The following is a 22,500-nucleotide window of genomic DNA, read 5'->3' as shown; positions in this document are numbered from 1 at the left end:
GTGTGATGAGGTCAGTATTACGAGTCCAAATAAGTCCAGACTATTTATTCGATTCAGGGAGCGCCCTTTAAGTACCAGATACGTCCATGCCCTTCCTCAGCAGTCCTTAACCAAAGGCCCTCATTCCGCTGACCCTGGTTGTGATGACCCCCCAGGAGGGGGACACGGCCCTGCACACGGCCGCAGCGCTCAACCACAAGAGGAGCGTCCAGCTGCTGCTGGAGGCTGGAGGAGACGGGAACGTCCGGAACAACGTGGGTCTCTCACCTCATCCACTGCACGCATCCAAACACTAACTTGTCTTTCACCCTCTTGTCTCGTCTAAGTCAATTGTTAGGATCTCTCTTCTCTGTTTCTTGTCAAATTTGCATGTAGCGGGTTTAAAGAGCAAGTTGTTTGGCTGAATACTGAAGCGTTTAGTTTGACGGGCTCCCCCCATCCCTCCCCACTCTCTCTCCAGGCAGGCAGGACGGCTCTGGACAGAGCGAGGGAAAACAACAGCACAGAGGCAGCGTTGGTCCTCGCCCGGGCTCCCCAGGTGGGTCCATCTCTACGCTGAGCGGGAGGTTGTTTCAGAACCACACGCTCTTCTGCCCGACCGCTGTACATCTCTCACATCATACAACCGCCGCTTCAAGGCAACCAATGGCACAATGAACACTGCACTGTTGGTTCCACAAACAAACGAGTCGATGAGTTGAACGAGTTGAGCCAACTAATGACAATGATGACATTTTCTAGTTCACATTGGTAAATTAACTTTATTACAAGATGGCGCCACGCACGGTTGCAGTCTTGCGTGCTGACTGTACATATGTTTATATATATATGTATATATATATATATATATATATACACTGTACATATATTCTAGCTTTATTTAAACATCTTTTTCTTATTTTGTTCTTAAGTGCACTGTACCTAATCTTTTTATCTTCTTATACCATTTTAATTTTCATTATTTACACTGTTAAGGAGAGCTTGGGCTACCAAAATCTCATTGAGAATGATGTTGTTACATTGTGCACTTTATCAGTATTTGTAAATAACATGGACCAAAACACATGTGTTTAACATACAAATAAAAAAATAAAATAAAAATGGCTAACCAGACTCTAATTATCTTTTGCTGTCCAGGTGCATCGCTTCATGCGAGGAAGAACGATAAGGAAGCAGAGAGAGAGAGTGAGGGCCGAGCGTAGGACCCAGTCCGTCAATAGTGTCGACACACTGGCTAATAGGGTGTGTACTTTGTTAAGGAGGAGTCAAATACTCCGCCTCTACCACAGAGCTTTTCTTGTCAAGTTAGCATGTTGTCCTATTGGACGTATTATTTTATTCAAATGGGGTTTCCACCAATCCATTGATACATTATCATAAAAATTGAGCTGTTGGCTTGTTTTGTCTTATAACTTAGAAAATGCATGCATTCTTCCATACATCAATGAAAACATTCTCATTCAGAGATAATGTTATGAGCTAGAAAGACAAAGTATTAGGCTACTACCGGGCAGGGAAGAGGAGCCAGAAAAAAGAGGGACTACTTCACTCCCTGTGTCTTGTTACATCTCCTCTGAACAGGAGAGCGCCTCGTCCGCCGAAGACAACGAGCTAGACTCTGTGCCGAGGGCTACCAGACTGAGGGCCACCCGACCGAGGGCCACCCGACCGACGGTCTTCACGACTGGCTACCATTGTCATCCCCACCGTCGCCGCAAGATGGCCGCCCTCACCGCCGGAGGACCACACGGCCGAGGGAGTGGGGTAGAGTTGCACGGAGATCTATATCAGATCTTTTCGGATCCGAAAAGAGGCTTAAATACCCTAAAAATAGCCCCAGCCTTCATCAGGACCACACCTGAAAATGACCAGCAATGTAATGTCATACATCAGTAATTGAATTCAGGTCAAGTTTATTTGTATAGTCCACTTCATAAACAAAAAGGCAACTGAATGAGCATGTGAAGATAAAAACAAACTAAAATGTACATATATATACATATATGCATGAAAGGAAGTGCAAAACTGTAGCTATAAGCATTAGATATAAAGATATGAAATTAAGTGAATATCTACATGTGCAGACAAATATACATTTGTAAAACGATAAAAGGGCATAGCGATAAAAACATGAAACAGGAATTAGCAGAAAACTGTCGTATCCGAAATAGTGCCTTGAAGTCAATTCTGTGTCATACAGGAGGCCAGTGTAGAGATTTTAGTATGGGGGCAATATGATTCGTTCTTCTTGTTTTTGTTAGAATTCTGGCTGATACATTTTGTAAGAATTGAAGCTTCTTAATAGCTTTTTAGATTTTTTGCCTTAAAATTCCTCAGTTTAGCTATATTTCTAAGGTGACAAAATTCTGATTTAGTGGTTGATTTTATGTGGCAGTTCAAATGTAGATCACTGTCAATATAGACAGACAAGATCTTCACTACTTGTTTTACCTTGAGTCCCTTAGAATCCAGAATAGCAGTGCAGTGTTTCCCCCGGCACAGTATGGTTAAGGCGGCCGCCGTAGCAACAATAGGGCCCCGCCTTGATATACATATAAAAAAAATATATATATTTTTTAAAATATATTTCTTTGTATGACCAAGTGGGAGTATGTAAAGGTTGAATAACAGTGGTCCCAAGATGGAGTAAAAGCAAACAAAGTGAAAGTAGTAATATGTGTCATTCCCAGGCCTTGAATGAAGGTCATGCAGGGAGTGGAGAGGGAGTCCCTTCAGAGACCCAAAGGAGGAAAGGACTTCTCCCGTCCGGCAACTGCAGGGAACCTCCGAAGACCAGGGCCTATCAGCTATACACACTCTTCCGAGACAGACACGGCACGGTACGACAGGTCGGTGTCTCAGTGTCACGTCTAAGCTATCAAGATGAACCCAGGAATCTTTGAATTGTTTATGTAACAGACTTTGACCAGCATCTCAACGCGGCTCCATATTGCCTTGACGCTTCTTAATTAAAACATTAGAACGACGAGAGAGGAAAATATACCGACAAATATGGCGGCGGAGGATAAAATATGTTTTAAAACCTATGTGAAAGATAAATAACGCACAATAAGAAGGTGTTATAAACGTATATGCCATCAACTGTCCATCTACGGTTGGGTTTGCTTGGTGGGGCGGGATGGTGGTGGGATGTGCCAGGCTCCTGCCAGAGGGAGCCACTGTAGGGCCCGCTTCAGGAAGCTGGGGGGCCAGATCCGAGCCACCCAGGAGGAGATGAAGTGGCACATCGTGAGCTTGCAGGACCAGTTCAATGTCCAGCTGGGAAGGCTGCACCGCAGGAACCTACGTCAGGTAAACAGACTTCATCAGGCAGTGTTTCCATAAAGCAGGGGAGAGACTCAAGATTTCCAACCACATATCATCTACTTCTAACCTACATTGAATTGCATTTGTGTAGCCCTTTTCAGGGCACTCTAAGTGCTTAACATTGTGCTTAACAAAGTGCTTAACATCTATTACCAGTGTGTAGCACCCAGCTGGTTGATGCAGGGCAGCCATTATGCACCAGCAATAGCACTGGAGAGGTGAGAAAAGATACTATCCAATCAGAGACCAGGGGATGATTAGGCGGCCATGTTGGTGCTAGAGCTAGGTTGGAAATTGAACCAACACTGGGGCTAGCACCCCTACCTACACTTTTACCAGTGCCATGGGATCCTTAGTGACCACAGGAAGTCAGAGCTTTGATTTAACTTCTCGTCCCAAATAAAGGATTAAGGTTTCTTAAATGCAGCCCATCATTGCTTAACTGAGATGCAGCATGCTATACCTTGATCTATTGATGTATTCTTTCAGATCAAAGTGTTGGACATGGTGAATCAGGAGAGAGCGGCCACAGAGAGAGAAGCCATGCTCTACAGGATAGACCAGCATGCCGAACAGGCCAGAGAAGAAGCCATAAGGAGCCAGGTACGGGAGTGGCACACTTCACTTAGCTGCCAGTTGACGAGGTCAAACTATACAATCTAAAGCAGCGATATAAGAAAATAAATTAAACCACTCATAGTTATCTCTTGGTTTGGCCTGCCTCAATCTCATATAGCAGTATAATAAAACCCGCTTCTTAATACGTTGTGTAGTGGGTGATGTTTTCCCCCTCACAAGCAGGCAGCGATGAGCCGGGACCTCAAGCGGTGGTGCATGTCCCGGATGAGGGGCATGGATCTCCCGCCCAGCCCCGAGCCTTACGCTCTGCTCCAGTCACCCTCTGTGGAGGTCTCTGTGGCAGAGTCTGACCTGCTGGAGTCGACCCTCCCTCTGCTGGATGTGGCGCCTGGAGACAACAGCAGCAGCAACAGCTCCTCCCTGGCCACCTACGTCAGCGGTCTCCCCAGTCTTCCCTCCTCCTCCACCCTGGCCAATGACGACCACAACCACCAGACACCAGAGGGCAAGAACTTTGAGATCAACGTGGAGTGGTCCCAGGCTGGGTTTTTATCCAAAACTATATACCTGACATAATGACAACTCTATTTTCAGGCCTGCCAGTGAGCTCTGCTGACTCCTGCTGGCGGCTTCCGGGAGTGACGCTCCGGGGTTCGGTGGTTCCTCCGGCCGTCGTAGGCTTGGGGAGGGCCAGGGGCAGATCCACCAGTGGCAGCAGCAGCAGCAGCTTGTTTGCTGTCCCAGCCAAGCCCGGAAAGGCCGAGATACTGGCGACCCGGGGCCAGCGGTTAGGACACAGGAGCTACGGCTGGGCCTGCAAGAGACGGCTCAGTGAACCGGTGCTGGCCCGTGGGCGGGCTACCGCTGGCACAAGCACTGACAACAACGCTATGCTGGGGGTCTGTACCAACCGGCAAACGTTAATCCAGGAAAGGAACCATCGGCAAGCTGTTGAAGTGAGTTTATGAGGGTTGGGGGGAGGGAATCCTGGAAAGATGGACCAACTTGATGTTGTGTTCTAGGATTTTTGATGTTTGAACATGTCTGAAGCAGTACCCTCTGATATTAGTAAATGGCCAAGCTGGATGGTTAACCTTTAAAAAATGAGGACAACGAGTTTTAACTAAAAGACAGTCTGCTGAAGGCGACGTTCGAGTGCAACTGGACTGGATGTATACCCTGGAAGTTGATTCAAAGGTCACTGCCTAGTGCCTACTCAATGAAACAGATTCAAAAGTTCAGGGCCTAACTAGTTATAGTAGGAAAATCGGCTGTGATTAATGACGCCACCTTCTGAGCTGATTTTCCATTTAAAAAGTGTTTGCCATTTAAAAAGGCCCCCTCATGGTATTTATATAGTAGGAAACAAATGTTGGACACCCTAACCTTCTTCCCCCTTTGCCAGGTGACTCAGCGGTTTTTCGAGGCGGTGTCGGCACAGCTGGAGCGCTGGTACGAGAGCAAGGTGCAGGAGGCCAAGCGACAGGCAGAGCTGAGGGCACAGCAGGACATGAGGCGGCTCCTGCAGCGAATCACCGCCCTGGAAGAGGAGATCCAGCGGCTGACAGCCAATGACAAGGCCTAGAGCGCTCTGGGGCCCCGCCCACTCCACCAGTTCCCTCCCCCAAAACCCATTGACTGCTACACCAATGATTGGCATGTTTTCATCCACAAAAACAAAGGAGAGAGTTAAAGTCAGAAACACAGAGGGAGAATGTTGTTCTTGCTCTTCCTCTCTGCCCATAACCAATGCTCAGTGTTTCTTTGTTTCCTGACTCTTGTTCCCGATCCTCTGGTATACTTTGTATGATGTGACATGTTATGAAAGGTCACCAGAGCAATGACTCGTGAGTGGACCATGGATCCATGAAGTTCTATAATGCACTAATGATTTAGTGTCAGTCGCATCACATGCCTACCATCCCATCATGGTGTGTGTGTGTGTGTGTGTGTGTGTGTGTGTGTGTGTGTGTGTGTGTGTGTGTGTGTGTGTGTGTGTGTGTGTGTGTGTGTGAGTGAGAGAGAGTGTGTCATATTCTGCTTGTTATGTTGCTTATGTTTATTTAAACAAGCGGGTTGTCGCAATTTTTTGATGTTTTTTAATGGCCACATATTAAGTAAGTAAATGTACAACCACCATCTACCGTTGGGAAAGTCCTTGAACTCTTTCATGAAAATAGAAAAAGAAAATGATCTGGACTATCAACGTTGAATTTAATTGATGTTCATTATAACTTTTATCAACCTTACTTTTCTTACCCACACACACCCACACGTTGTCTTGTGTCCAAGCAAACGATGAGACACGCATGGCTCATAACAAATGAGGACATGTTGCTGACCAACAGTAATCCCTTCTACCACCCGGCCTCAGACCACAGCAGGGCGAAGGACAACCCCCCCGGCCCCCCCCCCCCCCACCGAAGACAACAAACAGCATCATCATGTGGCGTCCGTGCTTAGGGTATTGTGTGCATGACGGGGAGGCCTACCGTCAACAAACAGACCGCCCGGGCCCGGGCTGTCAGCCGGGGCGGGGCCGCGGAGCACTTGATGAACCAGCCGTTGCGTAACCCCGATGATCCCGCGGTGACATCGGAACGGTCGGCTTCCATCGCAGCAGAGAGCGGCGGCGGCCGCTGAAGGGAAAATCTGAATCAATGCAACATCGACTCTGTCAGCGAGCAATGGAAACCTAATTAAGGCGCCCGCAGGCCACGTGGCTGGTCATTTAATGCAGCGGAGCGCGAACCTCAGCGACTCTCGTGTCCACACACCACCATACACCAACGACTACAGGCTGAACCTCAGCGACTCTCCAGTCCACACACCACCACACACCAATGACTACAGGCTGAACCTCAGCAACTCTAATCCACACACCAACGACTACAGGCTGAACCTCATGACTCTAATCCACACACTACCATACACCAACGATTACAGGCTGAACCTCAGCGACTCTAATCCACACACCAACGACTACAGGCTGCAGTGCTGCTCGGTATCAATTATTTTGGTCTATGCTTCATTTTGGTTGTATGAGTTTGCAGTTAGGTTAGACAGTACAAACATGGCCTCTGCCATTTCCCCCCAAGCCAAGCCAAGACTGACCAAAGGTTTACCTGGGTAAATTAAACCTGTAGGCATGGCTTATTTACCATTCCGCCCTATTCCAATAAAAACTGAATTCTTACCTGGGTTCGAGAGACGCCTAATGAACCACATCCAGAGGTCAAGCTCGTTGACCTTGTGTCTCTGTTTAAATAAACCACGTGTTGAACATTAACCACTCTCCGAGTCATGCCTAGCCTGAAACGACCATACCACAAAGGGTCTAATTAGCTTTTGATCATGATGCACAGCTTTCTCTGATCTACGCTGAGAGGTGGAACTCCTGAATAGGAGTTAATCATGTTCAAATAATGTATGGCCTGTGTGGTGTTATGAATCATATTGTTGATATGCACAACACCTACTCGGTAAAGGTAATATTGTGACACATTTGAGTATGGTTCTGCGTATCATCACCTCAGAACAATAGATCGTGTTCCCGAGGTGTCATCGCAGGACAAACGCAGGCCAGGGGTCACTGCGTGTCCAAAGCGGTATAGGATCTATCTCTTTTTTTTCAGATGAGATTTTACGCAATGTAATTGGGGGATCGGTGTGAGGTCAGGGTGGATGATTACAGCTAGAAAACGATTGAATAACAGCGCATCAAAGGGCACAGAGGCTACTACAGACCGATTCCAAAGTACAAACAGATTCAATACTCGCACACAACGCAAAACAACGTAGACGCACAAGACAAAGATCAACACCCATGGCAATCGAACAATATCAATATATCACGTTGTAGACACAGTGCATGTTAGTCAGCCAAGCTATAACAGTATCCAACATCACTGCCCGAAATCATGACAAAATAGAAACAACTGAGGGAATAACTTTAACATCGTGATGCATTTGATTTGATTTTTTTATGTATTTTTAACAAATTATGGTTTTAAAAATGTTTCCGCCCCACAATGACACCTCTGGGAAAAGGGTCTATTGAGCCAAAGTTGAGCAGATAATATATATTTTGGCATATATATTAAACTATATGTTGCTTGTATAAGACCTCCTATTATACAAGCAACCTAATCAGGTCAGGACACATTTCTGGTAGGATAGTATTCATGTTATGAACATAGAACAAACATTTTCTAAATGTTTGGCTGCTTTGTGGAAATTAGCCAAATAATGGACGGATTTATCATTAATTAATGGTAGGAGAAGGCCCTTAATATGTGAAATTTATAGTGTAGAAAATCTGCAGAATTTTAGGTATTATGCAGTAATCTCACCAACCTGGAATAAAAGAAGAACAGAAAAAACAGAAGAACAACATTGCAAATGCATGTATCTACGTTTTACCCCCGTCCTGACATCCACAGTGCAATTAAGATCCGCCCCAAATTCTCGGAATGCCCAAGCCTGGGCATAACACCAACAAACAATCCAGTAGCTCTTTAAATTTTTTTAATGCTACCATGCATAGACTAATTGCTACGTAAATCCTGAATTCAACCCTCCAATTAGAAAGGTCACATCTACAAAGTAAATAGGTGACAAAGGCAGCCGTTATGAGCGCCAAAACAATGAGCACATTTTCACTCTCCCCGCCAACAAGGGTGATATCGACGGTGATTGGTGGGTGTTAGAGGCCAGCACTGGCATTGCTGGTGCGGACGGAATATGGGGAGGGGGGTCGTGGGGGGAGGGGGGGGGATATGGACTCATCCAGGGGTGGGTGGGATTGGGGTTTACCAATTGCCTGGCAAGATGTGCCATGGGCCATTGTCCCGTCGAGAGGCAATCAATTGTCACATCCTGTAAACCCTACATGCAGTGACAGGGGGGCACACTAGCAGAGTCTGCACGGCCATACTGCACACAAAACAGCGAATGAGAGGATAGGGGGAGAGGCAGAGAGAAAATAAGGAATGGGATTTGTTTTTGGGACGAGTGCAAGGCGACTTCAACCTATGAAGTTCTCCATGGGGTAATCAGGTTGGGCTATTTCCTCCGATGGAATACCTTCGCAATGGTCAACATGGCTAACTACAACAAGAAACGGAGTGACAACCCATATCATTGAGAATGTAAGTGTTGTGTCTTTTTCCCCCGCGAGCTGGTGCATTGGCTTTTTGACTTCAATGTTAGAGTTTAATGTTGGTCATGTACACTCCCAGCCTTCCAATATATGACATCCCTGTTTGGCCACCATCACCACCATTGATAATGTAAAAAAGAATAACTAATATAGTAACATTTGTATTGGAATGCTCTTAAGTCTTCTTAAAAAAATTAAGCATTCCTTATTTTATCATATTGGAAACTTTTCTAAATAATATGGGTGATATATACTACTTCATTAGCCAATACTGTTAAAAACAATAGTTGTAACCCCTAGGAACATTTCTAAATGAATAAACTACCCCTTTTCAAGTGATATTTTTAATTTGATGACCGTGTTAAAAAGAACACCATATTGTACGAAGGAATTGTGATAAATACGTGTGACACATATTTGTCTCTCCAGCCCAAGGGCATGTGGCAGTGAGACCATGGGTGACTGGAACCTGCTGGGCAGCATCCTAGAGGAGGTCCATGTCCATTCCACCATCGTGGGCAAGATCTGGCTTACCATCCTCTTCATCTTCCGCATGTTGGTGCTGGGGGTGGCTGCCGAAGATGTGTGGGAGGACGAGCAGACAGAGTTTGTGTGTAACACTGACCAGCCGGGCTGCAAGGCTGTGTGCTACGACCGTGCCTTCCCCATCTCCCTCGTTCGCTTCTGGGTGCTGCAGGTCATCTTCGTGTCGGCACCCTCTCTGGTCTACATGGGCCATGCCCTCTACCGCATCCGCTTCCTGGACAAGGAGCGCCACCGGCGACGTGCCCAGCTGCGCGACGAGCTTGGCGAGCCGGAGGTGGCCCTGGAAGAGCACCGGCGCCTGGAGAGGGCGCTGCGTCGGCTGGAGGAGCAGCGCCGGGTGAAGAAGGTGCCCCTCAGAGGCTCCTTGCTGAGGACCTACATCATCCATATCCTCACACGCTCCGTGGTGGAGGTGTGCTTCATCCTGGGCCAGTATGTCCTCTATGGCCTGCGCCTGGAGCCTCTCTACAAGTGCGAGCGGCTGCCGTGCCCCAACAGCGTGGACTGTTACATCTCCCGGCCCACCGAGAAGACCATCTTCATGGCCTTCATGTTCGTCATCGCCGCCGTCTCGCTTTTCCTCAACCTTCTGGAAATATCCCACCTGGGAGTGAGGAAAATCAGGCAGACGATATACGGAGATAAGTACTCCGAAGAGGACAGCTTGATTTACAAGCCCAAGAAGAAGCGCACCTTGCAGCACCTTTGTCTTATGCGCCACTTGTCGCCTCATAACGGACCGTCAACTCAAACCTTATTTAAGGGGATTCCTGAGGGAGGGACGAACGCAGTGCATCAGAACATGGGGCTCAGAGCTAACCAGCAGACAACGACAACAACAACAACCAGACATAACAGCCTGGCTCCTCTTGGACACTATCAGACAAACTGCATCGCACCTGGATCAATGGTACCACAGAACCAATACCAGACCGGGCAGGAGGGGGCCACTCAAGGCCTCCAAACCCATGAAGGCCCAGAGACAAACTCCAGGGCCTTGATGGACCAACACCCTCTGGTCTGGCCTGCGGTTCCTTGTAATGTAGAAGGCTGGCCAAAGGAGCAGACTCAATACCCTGAGGAGCTCCTTCGACCCATGGAGCCTCCTCGAGTGCTCCAGACTCAGGGGTACAACATGGCCCACAGGCCCAGCCTCGCAGCCAGGGACATGGAGGAGGATGTGGAGAGAAAGTACTCGATAGGCAGTGACCTCTTTCATCTGAACCACAGGAAGACCAGCTTCATGGTAAAGCCTCCGTCCGAGAGCATGTCCACCATCAGCGGCTCAAGCAGCCCCTCGATCCATTCGTCTGAGGAATCTGATGAGCTGGGCTCTCTGCAGGGGGACATGCCTATGATGCCCCCTGCTGGAGGGCGCAGGATGTCCATGGTGAGTGAGGAGCAACCACACGTCGGCTTCATGTCTAATATTAACATGAATGAATTCCCAATATGAAGTAGGAGGGCAATGTTTGACCCGTTGTATTTGTGTATTTGTATCTTTCTTGATGCACATTTTTAGGATTAGTTTTTGATTTCAAATACTGCTTTTTGCTTCGAGCATCAATTATCCCTTTTATGATAACACTTGATTTAGAGACTCAGACATAGAGGGCAAGTTATCCCATCCAGTAATCCCAGGTATAAATGGGATACAAATGCCACAGTGCATCGGAAAGCAACAATTATCTCTCAATAGCATGTCCCTACTTCTTAGAATGTGACCAACGAAAGAAAATGTGATACAAGTATTTTTTTTAACATTATTTGATATTTGATACATAAAAGCTATGGTAGACAATCTATTTTGGAAGCATTTTTTGTCTGAATTTTGTTGAATTCCCTTACATTTTTGGACTGGAATCATCAATCAATAGCTCTGATCGAAAAAAGAAAAGGGTATTTGTGGCTGTCATCATTCACTTAAGTCAGTCTGAAGAGAGTGATTGGATTGCCTTCCTGTCTGTGCACCTACCTACCCACGAGCTGCCTGTGCTGCACATGCCTGGAGTCCTCAGAAAGCATAGAAAGACCTATTGCTAAAGCTAGCAAGCTAGGCTGTTTTTGAGGGAGTGGCTTATCTAGCTTACTCTGGTTGGTTTCTCCCAATTGCCTACTTTTAGAACTTTTTTTGTCTTCAATATTCCATGTATTCTATCGTCCACCAATAATGTTAAATTCCCTGTCTTTCAACAGAGTGTGTTCCTGGATATCTCCTCAATCATGAAAAAGTGAAGAGAAGAAGACAACGTAGCTCCAACACAAGACAACATAACGACTATATGGTGTTATGGGATGGTGTTCGTAGTTGTGTACGGTATGAGAAAGCAAAAAGGATATATCAAAGATTCATCCACAAACATTAGTACACAGTCCTGTTAACCTGGGCCAATAAATGCTACCAAGCACACAGCACAACTCCTAGGTAGTCACAGTACCAACCTCAAATATGTATTCCATTCCAAGCACCTTAAAATACACTTTTTTAAATCCAGATTTGAGGATCGTTGGTATGGTTCAAATTGATTGTGTCACCGAAAACCACATACTGTTTGTGATATTGAATGTGTGAGAATGTAGACCCCTGGATTATGCGGGATATCCATGAAGGATGGTGATGCTTATAATAGCATGGACTATTTTAAACAAACAAATGTAAAAGTTTTATTTTTTTCTAAGTAAAAGACTTGTGTATTACTTGTAGTTATTTGTAAGCAACATTGTTTTATGGAAAAAAAAATAAGAATTTATAAAATGTTAAAATTAAAAGCTTCCTAAAAAAATGGATTCCATTTTGCCAGCATAGCTTTTGTGATACTCATAGAAAAATGAAGAAAAAACAAACGCTAACTTTGAAATTGTCTCATGCTTTTTGTTTTATTCTGAACACAAAATGCCTAGACAAAAGAGCTGTTTTTCGTTCAAAACATTTGCATATCAAATAATCAAAACACGACATGTTACACAATATTTACAAAAGAACAAAAAAAGAACAGGCAAATTTCAAAAGTTCAACATTCATCAATAAGAAAAAATGGGAGAGGGCTAGATGAGGTTGTTTCTGCTAGTAACAGTCATGTTGTAAATACACGTAAAAAAATGTCTCACCAAAATCTACAAATACAATGATATAACCACTGTAAAAAGTTATGAAAAAAAAAAAAAAAGGTAAACTGCCTACATATCTATGGTTACAGTCCTTACCTAAAAGAAGAGGTATGCTGAATTGTCCAGGTAGATAAGTGTCAAGGAGTCCAGTCTGTTTTGATGAGGTCTGAGAAAACACAACCTAGGATTCAAGCAAAGCTGCACTTCCTATCCTCTGGAGTACCCCCTTCCAACACAAGTAGTCACAATAATCACGTCCAATAATCAAGTTTAGGCTTTAGTGCTATGCTGTTATAAATTCATGACGTATAATTCAAAACGTTGATTATTTTAACAAGCCTGAATCATTGAGTAAGTTATTGCTTTCATTAACAATAGTTAACTTATAGACCCTTAGCAGCCAAATTGGCAATACCCAGCAAATGTAACACATTATAAAACCTTTTCTAACTGTCAAATTAGAAGTTTCAAACAAGGCCTTCTTGTTACGCAAATTGTAGTTGTAATGTGCAGATGAGGATTTGGTTGAAATTCACTTAGAATTTCTCAATTTCTTTTGGACACACATTAAAACATTTCTCTTTTCAGCTAAAGATTTGACCATCAACTGTGTTTTCTGACTTCCTTAGATGTTGAAAGGGATGGGTACCCTTGTGATATTTAGCTTTTTTGTTGCCATTGCATTATTTAACAGTTTTGTTTGAATGCAATCTTCCGCTTTCTGAGTTTGGGTTCAAAAACAGCTAAGGCAAAAGTTTGAGCTGCACTTGTCGGTTGATTCTAATTTCAACATATTCATCTAATTAACTGTAATTTTCCTATTAAAAATGCATCTCAGGGGCTGGCCTTGAGATGCATAAGCAGAAAAAACAACTGTTGTAAACATACTCTCATCCCTCTAAGTATAACTTAGTTAACAAGGACATTTGTGAGTCATAATATATCAAAGACATAATCTCATCCGTCTTTCGAATAGTCGCAGATAACCATGATTAAACACAATAAAAAGTTTTTTTTAAAACAACCATTACCGAACACAGAATCAATGCTAGGAAATAGGTAGTGGCCTATATTTTAGTATCTACCAGATCCCCAAACCACCCGCATCCCACCCTATTCCTTACACTACCACCCTCCCCCCCACACACAACCCCCCTTTGAAAAACAACAAAGTACAAATAAATAAATTAGCATGTTCACATGAATCATCGCCTATCTAACATCAGCTGTTCTTCAGTGTTTTCTTAAGGGTCGGTCCGTGTTTAGATTTATTTTTTTGACAATCTCTGGATTATTTGTGGTGGCTAGTTTCATCTTCAGTTAAACCTTACTGTCATGCTCTGGAATGGTTGATTATTTCATGACTTTGGGTCCGTCTTTGTAATAACCTATTGGTCACGTCTTTACCATGGGTATACTTTTAATCCATAACACAATCGTATATCCAATCTACAGAGGACGGCCCCAAAACCTCAAGGTCCAAAAAGGGGACCCCGAACAACATTGGAGATTCACAATTTAGATCTAGACTTTTGTTAAAACAGGTTCTGATCCTAAAACCCTCCATGGTGTTGTAAAATGCAAAAATGTACAGGGCCAAACCCCCCCCCCCCCCACACACACACGTCCAGCCAACATTTTCCATGTCATTGCCTACCCTGCCACGTGCTTCGGAATTGACTTAACAGCTAAATAATTTGGCATCTCCCTCAACCAATAATGCAATGATATAGTCTCCTTTTTGTTTTCTTGAAGCTTGTAATTTGTAAGTATGCACCATTAGATGCACTTAATCGAAAGCTGAAAAGAGAATGATCTGATATTTTGCGTGAATTCAAAAAACCACAACAAAAAAAACGAAAATGTAAAACATTTTCAATTGCGCAAACGTCCTACATAAATATACCAAATGCTTATTCCGTAGGGGTAATTTGACTTCTATGTACAACACAACATCAACAGTGGATCCCAGAGCCAAACGGAGGGACAACTCACTCATAGATTCAATAGACAATAAATTACTGGCTCAAACAAACGGTCTGATTAAGTTTCTCTGTTGAGGTCCGCCTGTAAGTGCCGGGGTCATTCCTCGATCCTCTGCTTTTGAACGCTAAACGTGGCCTCTTGGAGGTGCTCAGATAGTGCTCCTACTTTGTGTTTTGCCAATTATTTGAAACATTTCCTTGTGTAGCACACATGTGTCCTCACTGTATCGCTCTGATATGGGGAAGTTAAATGTAAGGGGAGATAGGGTATGCAGAAAAGTCCACTTCAGTGCGGCGATTGTGAACTTGAAGTCCGAAGAAAGTAAAATTTGAAACCTTTGCATAATGACAGCTCATTCCACCCAGTTCATTAAAATGTACAAATTTTACAAATTCATACCTTTGGTAACATTTCACTTTAAAGTCCTGTTTCACTCCTTAAATGTTGATTGTTGATATCTGTGTCAGTTCTGACATCATTTCAAAACGTGTGTCATTTCATTTCTTAAGCAAATAACCGGAGTGGGTTGTGTTTGAACCATAGGTTAAAACAGACCCTGTTAATGCCACTGGAAAATATTTCCTGTACGTAAGTAAATAAGTACTTACAGCCACACTATGGTGGTTCTTAGTGGTTACAAGTTATGACAGGACTCTAAAGTAAAAATGTGTGTACATATTAGCAGGGAGACATTACTGAACATTCTGAGTAATTCCTGAGTTTAACCTCCCCTGGCGCACGAAAGAGAAGTGGGGAGCCGAGATAGAAAGAAAGAGAAGAAGAGTGACAGCAAGAGAGAGAAGGAGTGAGGCCCCATCCACAAGTGTACTTATTACTTATTATACTTATATTTCTGAAAACATACTTATTTTACCTACTTATATTTCTGAAAACATAGTATTGGCTATTTGTTTTGGCCTGTCTTCCGCTGAAAGTTGCAATGTGAAACCGATTTCTTTTTTAAACGGTGACATCATGACCTCAATTTGCTTTGGCAGTAAACCATCTGCACAGAGCGTCCTTGTTCAATTGGTATTTACCTTATATATTGGATACAAAGTCGCCACCTATTGGCCTGGCCAATATGCGCATTTTCTATCACTTTTGCTTTCTCGTTTGGGCAGAGATTTTCTAAAAAATTAGAAGGAACTGGAGTTTTGTATTTTCAAAATAAGATGCAAACATGTGGACAGGGCCCGAGAGAGAAAAAGCTGCCCGTGGTAATGGTATTGTAACCAGTCCAAAAGAGATACCTGGTGACCAGTATTGCTGATAAGACAACTCTAGTGTTGTTCATTACAAAAAAACAAAAATAACACCAACTACAAATTGGACTTCAAATATCAAGGTAGAGAGACATGTAAAAGATTCAAAGACTCGAAAACACGTAAAAGAACAAAGAGAAAATAATAAGAAGTAGATAGCCAGCGGCCATTTCTTTTTTCTTTAAGCACAACTGTGTGCCTGCTGCTCGGCTGTTGTGCACTTCTCCGTCATCTCCTGACAGAAGTCTACCGTCACGGTGGCGCTACATACATCCCCGCTGGAGCCGCCCTCCTGCGATGAAGGGGGAGGACAAGGGGGCGGAGGAGAGACAGCAGGAGGCCCCCGCTCCTCCCGCCCCAAGCTGTACCCCTGCATCCCGGGCCCCCGTCGCTCCTCGTCCAGCGGCGCCCGATCCACACTCGCCGCCACGTTTGACTTCCTCCCTCCTCTTCTTGCTTTCCCCCCCCCTCCTCCTCCTCCCCCTCCTCCCCCTCCTCCTCCCCTTCCACCTGCTTCGGAGGAAGGCGACCCGGGGTTGGATGTGAGGTCGATGCTGGTGGGGGCCGCGCTGGCCCAAGCGGCCCGCGACAGAGCCCCCGCGGCGGAGGCGGAGTCCAGGGCGGGGTCGTCGTGGGCCTGGTCTGGGCTGCCCTGGGTGTCCCGACACACCTCCTGGGAGAGGTAGGAGAGGTTCTGCCAGAGGTCGGCCATGCACACCTTGAGCTGGTTGCGCTCGCTCAGTAGCTTCTCCTTCTCATTGACCTGCCCGGCGGGAGAGGACACACAGCGTACAACGTCTTAGTAAGGCGTATTCAACACCTTTCACTATTAAAGAATATGCAACACAACAACAAAACCATAATCATGAGACGGTTGAGAAGGGTCAGGACACCAACGAGTATAACGTTGGTCAAGACAAATCCCCGTAAGTAAAAGCTTGGGGGTCAGGGGTTAAGGGGAGTACTATAGAGCTATAGGGTCAGGGGTTAAGGGGTGTAGAGCTATAGGGTCAGGGGTTAAGGGGTGTAGAGCTATAGGGTCGGGGGTTAACGGGAGTACAGTAGAGCTAGGGTCGGGGGTTAAGGGGTGTAGAGCTATAGGGTCAGGGGTTAAGGGGTGTAGAGCTATAGGGTCAGGGGTTAAGGGGTGTAGTGTTATAGGGTCAGGGGTTAAGGGGTGTAGAGCTATAGGGTCGGGGGTTAAGGGGTGTAGAGCTATAGGGTCGGGGGTTAAGGGGTGTAGAGCCCTAGGGTCGGGGGTTAAGGGGTGTAGAGCCCTAGGGTCGGGGGTTAAGGGGTGTAGAGCCCTAGGGTCGGGGGTTAAGGGGTGTAGAGCTATAGGGTCAGGGGTTAAGGGGTGTAGAGCTATAGGGTCAGGGGTTAAGGGGTGTAGAGCCCTAGGGTCAGGGGTTAAGGGGTGTAACAGCCATGAAGCGTACCAGCTTGCGGATCTCCACCTCCAGGTTCTGGATGCAGTCGAGCTTCCTCTTGCGGCAGCGCTGGGCGGCGATGCGGTTCTTGCTGCGCCGTCGCACGTCGTGGATGAACTCCAGCTGCTCCGAGCTCAGCTTGTGCATCTTGACCAGGATCTGGAAGTCGTTGCGGGGCAGGTTGGTGATCTGGTCCACCGGGAAGGGAAGCTTCACCTGCACAACCACACAGTGTGAGTTTAGGTTCCTCTCTCGTGTTTCATGCGTTCCTTGCTTTACGTCAATCATTTATTGACTTCACTGTCTTTATTGACACTTTATTGTTTTATATATATATTACTGTACATACATATTATTTATATATATAGATATATAAATGTATACATATATACATAGATGTATTCAAGTTTTATTTAAAATATTTTGTTCTTAATTGCACTGTACCTTGTTACTCTTTTTACTATCTTTATCTACTTACACAATTTTGCATTGTTAAGGAGATCTTGGGAAATACAAAAATATCATTGCCAACTATGACTGCTTTGCCTGTTAGGTTGTGCTGTGACTAATAAAATAACTTGAACTTGTGTTTCATGAAGCCGAGATACAATCCCCTTGCACACCTCTTTGGAGACAAGAGATGACTCAACCAGTAGCAATGATATGCATTTCCATTGGAGGAATTTCATAACTATTGGGAGATTTGAACATGTGTACAAGAAATAAAACAACATGGGAAAGAAGGGTAAGGATTAGGTTAGGTTAATTGCTGAGGTTAAAAAGTTGTGGATAATCATTTGAAAGAAAAGACCGAAGAGAAGCCTATCCAGTTGCCTTCACAATACAGTGGTGCACTGGGAGGAATAGGTCATATGTGTCCACTAGATGGCACTACAGAGCTGCGTTCCACGCCACACGGTTGAGCGGAACAATAGGAGCTCTCTTTCATTCACAACAAAACCGCATTGTATCTCGTATTTTTTTTATTTATTTTTTTACAGAATTCCTACGCTGGTCTAAAAAAAGGGTCGGAATGTTGATTCAGTGCTTAGGCCCGAGTGCCTCTTTAATCTGAACCATGAGTTCAAATCAAAATGCTTCGACCCCCTCTGCATTGGGCTGTCGGCCTATTTCCTTTGTTTGTGCGGGCCAAAGGCATGCAGGTTACACAACTTGGAGTGAATCTCACATTGTTGCCTTGTGTGTGTGTGATCCTGCCAGGGGAGGCATTCTTTGGTATTTAAGCTATACCTCGTGCTAATTATGGGCTGGGATAGATTCCAGCCCATGACCTTGATAATGACTGGGGTGGGATCTACATTAGACGGACTACTTCTTTGTCATTGCCGGTCAGTTGCTCGTTAAAACAATTGGATTTATTTATTTAGATTTAAAATAAAAACGTCACGTTTCAAATATGCCTCTCCAAAAAATGTCTTCATAGTGAGTCATCGATACAGCCGCTAATTACTACTTCCGATTCTTCCAGATTTGTACAAAGGATCTCTCCCTTTGCTAGACGTAGGCCTAAGCATTTGCACCGTTGGGATTCTTGCGGTAAAGCCCTATGCGTGTTTGTCATTTTGATGCATACCTCTATTGTTTTAATGCAGAGATTGCATTGGCCAGTTATAAACCGGAGACTGTGCATTGTCTATTTCATATTATTTACCTTAGCTTTTCTTTTTATTTGGTAATAAGCCATATATAGGAAGCAGCTGAACAACCACAAAACCATAAAATAATCTCCTGTGGGATCGTGTGTAATGACTTCTATATAGGCTTTCCTACATTAGAATCGACCACGGAGCTGACGTTCGTGCTAGTACAATATGCTAGTCGTGCCAATTTCTCCATTCCCGTGGCGTGTGCCTATGGAGTTGAACTTGGGCAGTGTGCTTAAAGATGAGGTCATTCACCACACTGGCTGGCAACAAAGGGAAGGGAAAATGATGTGCCGCTCTCCCCGTTACACTTTCCTGCTATCCTGCGCTTCATTCTCTCCTTGATACACATCTATATATAGCCCGATGACTCCCAACCAGTCACATAATAAGGTTAGAATGACAGAGTAAGCCTTTAGACACTCATAGTCTCTCTCTCCCTCTCTCTCTGGTGCTCTGGTTTCCATGTATATGGGCTGTGGGTCCCAGCAGGGAAACAGGCACTGGGGTGTAGAGGGAGGTTGTTGGGCTAAGCATCTCTCTCTCTCTCTCTCTCTCTCTCTCTCTCTCTCTCTCTCTCTCTCTCTCTCTCTCTCTCTCTCTCTCTCTCTCTCTCTCTCTCTCTCTCTCTCTCTCTCTCTCTCTCTCTCTCTCTCTCTCTCTCTCTCTCTCTCTCTCTCTCTCTCTCTCTCTCTCTCTCTCTCTCCACTGATGGCATTGTTAACTCCATCCATCAGCCCCCCAAATCCACTACCATGATTCATTGGTCTCTATGTTGTAGAAAAGGAGTTGATGTGTGTGTGTGTGGAGGGGTGGAGATGCAGGTGGGTGGTAATGGCCCATATTTGAAGGTGTCACAGAGAGAGAGGGAAGGGGGGGTGGCTGAAGCAGATGGTGGAGGGAACTCGGACAGGACACCTTCCACCTGGCTACGGGGCATCCTGTGCGTGTGTGTGTGTGTGTGTGTGTGTGTATGTGTGTGTGTGTGTGTGTGTGTGTGTGTGTGTGTGTGTGTGTGTGTGTGTGTGTGTGTGTGTGTATGTGTGTGTGTGTGTGTGTGTGCACCCCCATTCTCAGTGTGACACAACTGGGTCAATGCAAAGAACTGGGACATGCCACACACACACACACACACACAAATACACATTCTCGCAGACACAAATGCAGGCACACACAAACACACACACACACACACACACACACACACACACACACACACACACACACACACACACACACACACACACACACACACACACACACACACACACTTCACCTGTTGGTCACACACCTGTGTGTATGTTTTCATGGTGTTATTTTGATTTATGTTGTGTGTTTGTGCTAGTTTTGTGGTGGGTCGGGATGGGTGCCCCAGACATAGTGCAGCAGGACATTCTTTCTTTGATATACTTTGCCAAGGTTTGATGCCAAGACAAATGTGATCCAATTCAAGCTATTCTAGTAAATCCACAGCTAAATAATAGGCTGGCTACCATAAGAACATTATAATTGCACGCTTGCATGCCCACTCATTAATGAATATAATGTCAATACGTCAAAATTAAAAAAATACCTCCTTCATTTCAACTGCTCTTGACTCACTGACCTCCTGATTGGTTGCTCATGTTTCATAGATACGTTAAGTAAGATAAAGCACATAATAACATTACATACATTAACACATATACACCTCTTCACCAGAACTCTAATCCACAGCCGAGTTCTCTTGCGTATTGGTATAATAGTGTGTGTGTGTGTGTGTGTGTGTGTGTGTGTGTGTGTGTGTGTGTGTGTGTGTGTGTGTGTGTGTGTGTGTGTCTGTCTGTGCGAAGGTTTCCCGCGCACATGTTTCAGCGTCCAACTCACATCTCACTAGATATGGATGTGCTTAAGCATCACCATGGCAACGAGTAGCTCTCAACTCCACATAGATGGTGTGCATATGCATGTGTGTGTGTGTGTGCATGTGCTACTATGCGGGTGTAATGTGTGTGGGTGTGCGTGGGTGTGCAGGCTCCTCTGCTGTGTGGCATGTCTCCAAAGACACAGAGGTCCAAGAATAGATCTCCTCTCTAAATCGCAGATAGAATGTGCGATATATCATTTTTTTATGCAACTGAAACTACTGGGGCTCACAGTGGCGGTGAATCACTGGGCATGTACAGACTGAGCTCAGTGGCTGCAAAGCCCTGCAGGGTGAGGGACAACGACCACTGACAGCACAGCATCCCTTTCCACAGACAACATCTAACTTGTATTGACATTTTATTTGTGTCTCTAATAGAAACACCAACCGAGGAAGACTGCAAACCCACTGAGACTGCTTTCAGTTGTTGTCTTTTACGTTCAGTAGCATTCTGCTTTCGGTGGCGATGCATTTTTTCAATCTTCTTTAATAACACGGCAAAAGTCCAGACATCCAAATCAATTAGGTAGTATGTGTATGCAGGCACAAAGCTGTGGTCAGGTTGGTGACTCATAGGCCTTTTCTTTTTCATTTGAAGCCATTATCTACGCAAGCTCTTTGAGGAATGTACATTCAACTAAGTGGGAGTATCACCTCAGGGCAATAGAGCAGCATACAATTAAGGCTGTGATTCAAACCGGACTTCAACTAGAGCTTCACGCACTTTCATTATCGGCAGTGTCTGCAGATCTATGACATCTCCACCTCGTGACAGGACATTCGCTTTCAGACCCTCTGTTTGATTAAGCGCTGCCTCTGGAGATCTGTTGAAGTGTGGGCCCCACCAGGATCTATCCGGGCCCCGCAACCATCTGTTGGTTGGGAGATAAGGCCATGGGGCAGGTAGACGGGGGGGAATCGTAATAAAGATGCACTAGAAACAGAAGGCCGGTAAACCCACCTCAGGCCCCGGCTCTCTGGGCACGCCGCACTCGCTGTCGCCCTCGGAGAAGGATCCCGACTCGTCGCTGGAGTTGGTCCCGTTGGGCCCGTAGCCGCTGTGCTCGCGCTTGATCTTGGCGCGACCCTGAGTGAAGACGGCATCGGCGGCGTGGTTGCCCTGCTCCTCGCCGCCCCCGGCCAGGCAGCGGGCCAGCCCCGACACCGAGCCCGAGCCCGAGCGCGAGCGCGAGCGCGGCGAGGACGAGGAGAAGTCGTACTGCGGCAGGCTGGACGGGGAGCCCCCGCTGCCCCCGTCCTCCAGGTAGGAGAAGGAGGAGCAGGAGCTGGAGGTGCGTGTCCGGGGCTCGGCGGCCGGGTGGGAGGGCGAGCGGGTGGCCATCCGGACCGGGACGGCGATGGGGCAGCTGGTGGGGGCGGCGGTGGTCGGGGCGGCGGTGGAGGCGGGGCGCGGCCGGGCGACCGAGGAGGCCTGGTCCCCGAACGGGGAGGAAGAGGAGGACAGGAGCGCCGAGGGGAAGTGCTTGGTGGAAGGGACGCACGGCGCCTTCGGGGGGTCGGGCGGCAG

General features: G+C 45.8%; 3 protein-coding genes across 6 annotated transcripts in view; 2 read left to right on the top strand and 1 right to left on the bottom strand.

Moving 5' to 3' along the window:
• The window catches only part of ankrd6a (ankyrin repeat domain 6a), a 10,736-nt gene extending 3,541 nt beyond the window's left edge, over positions 1-7,195 (top strand). Inside the window, exons 5-14 of one of the 3 annotated variants that reach the window (XM_030356226.1) lie at positions 156-254; positions 461-538; positions 1,138-1,242; positions 1,582-1,764; positions 2,691-2,849; positions 3,160-3,312; positions 3,817-3,930; positions 4,126-4,411; positions 4,501-4,862; positions 5,312-7,195. In XM_030356226.1, the coding sequence (XP_030212086.1) occupies positions 156-254; positions 461-538; positions 1,138-1,242; positions 1,582-1,764; positions 2,691-2,849; positions 3,160-3,312; positions 3,817-3,930; positions 4,126-4,411; positions 4,501-4,862; positions 5,312-5,491 (1,719 nt within the window). In that variant the 3' untranslated portion in view covers positions 5,492-7,195. The remainder of the gene's footprint in view (positions 1-155; positions 255-460; positions 539-1,137; positions 1,243-1,581; positions 1,765-2,690; positions 2,850-3,159; positions 3,313-3,816; positions 3,931-4,125; positions 4,412-4,500; positions 4,863-5,311) is intronic. The other 2 variants (XM_030356225.1, XM_030356224.1) reach the window with 2 other exon arrangements.
• Positions 7,196-8,769: 1,574 nt separating this feature from the next.
• gja10a (gap junction protein alpha 10 a) lies at positions 8,770-12,379 on the top strand. The gene is made up of 3 exons (XM_030356227.1): positions 8,770-9,056; positions 9,497-11,003; positions 11,810-12,379. Exons 2-3 carry the CDS (start codon positions 9,522-9,524, stop codon positions 11,846-11,848), a joined length of 1,521 nt encoding a protein of 506 aa, XP_030212087.1. The 5' UTR covers positions 8,770-9,056; positions 9,497-9,521; the 3' UTR covers positions 11,849-12,379.
• Positions 12,380-12,464: 85 nt separating this feature from the next.
• LOC115543724 (transcription regulator protein BACH2) overlaps positions 12,465-22,500 on the bottom strand; it is a 35,338-nt gene continuing 25,302 nt past the window's right edge. For both annotated transcript variants that reach the window (XM_030356223.1, XM_030356222.1), the window contains exons 3-5: positions 21,934-22,500; positions 17,412-17,618; positions 12,465-16,735 (exon numbers count right to left, since the gene is read on the bottom strand). The exon at positions 21,934-22,500 is cut by the window's right edge and continues 1,074 nt beyond it. In XM_030356223.1, the coding sequence (XP_030212083.1) occupies positions 16,154-16,735; positions 17,412-17,618; positions 21,934-22,500 (1,356 nt within the window). In that variant the 3' untranslated portion in view covers positions 12,465-16,153. The remainder of the gene's footprint in view (positions 16,736-17,411; positions 17,619-21,933) is intronic.

Source organism: Gadus morhua, chromosome 5 (genome assembly GCF_902167405.1).
Source record: "Gadus morhua chromosome 5, gadMor3.0, whole genome shotgun sequence".
In the NCBI taxonomy this organism is placed as follows: Eukaryota; Metazoa; Chordata; class Actinopteri; order Gadiformes; family Gadidae; genus Gadus; species Gadus morhua.
The sequence above is the reverse complement of the archived record's forward strand: the minus strand, read 5'-3'. Positions and strand labels throughout refer to the sequence as shown.

Bases quoted from the DNA above. Each gene is read 5' to 3' on its own strand.
- gja10a (XM_030356227.1), top strand. From the start codon at position 9,522: ATGGGTGACTGGAACCTGCTGGGCAGCATCCTAGAGGAGGTCCATGTC. The intron at 11,004-11,809 runs GTGAGTGAGGAG...GTCTTTCAACAG, and splicing joins GAGGGCGCAGGATGTCCATG to AGTGTGTTCCTGGATATCTC.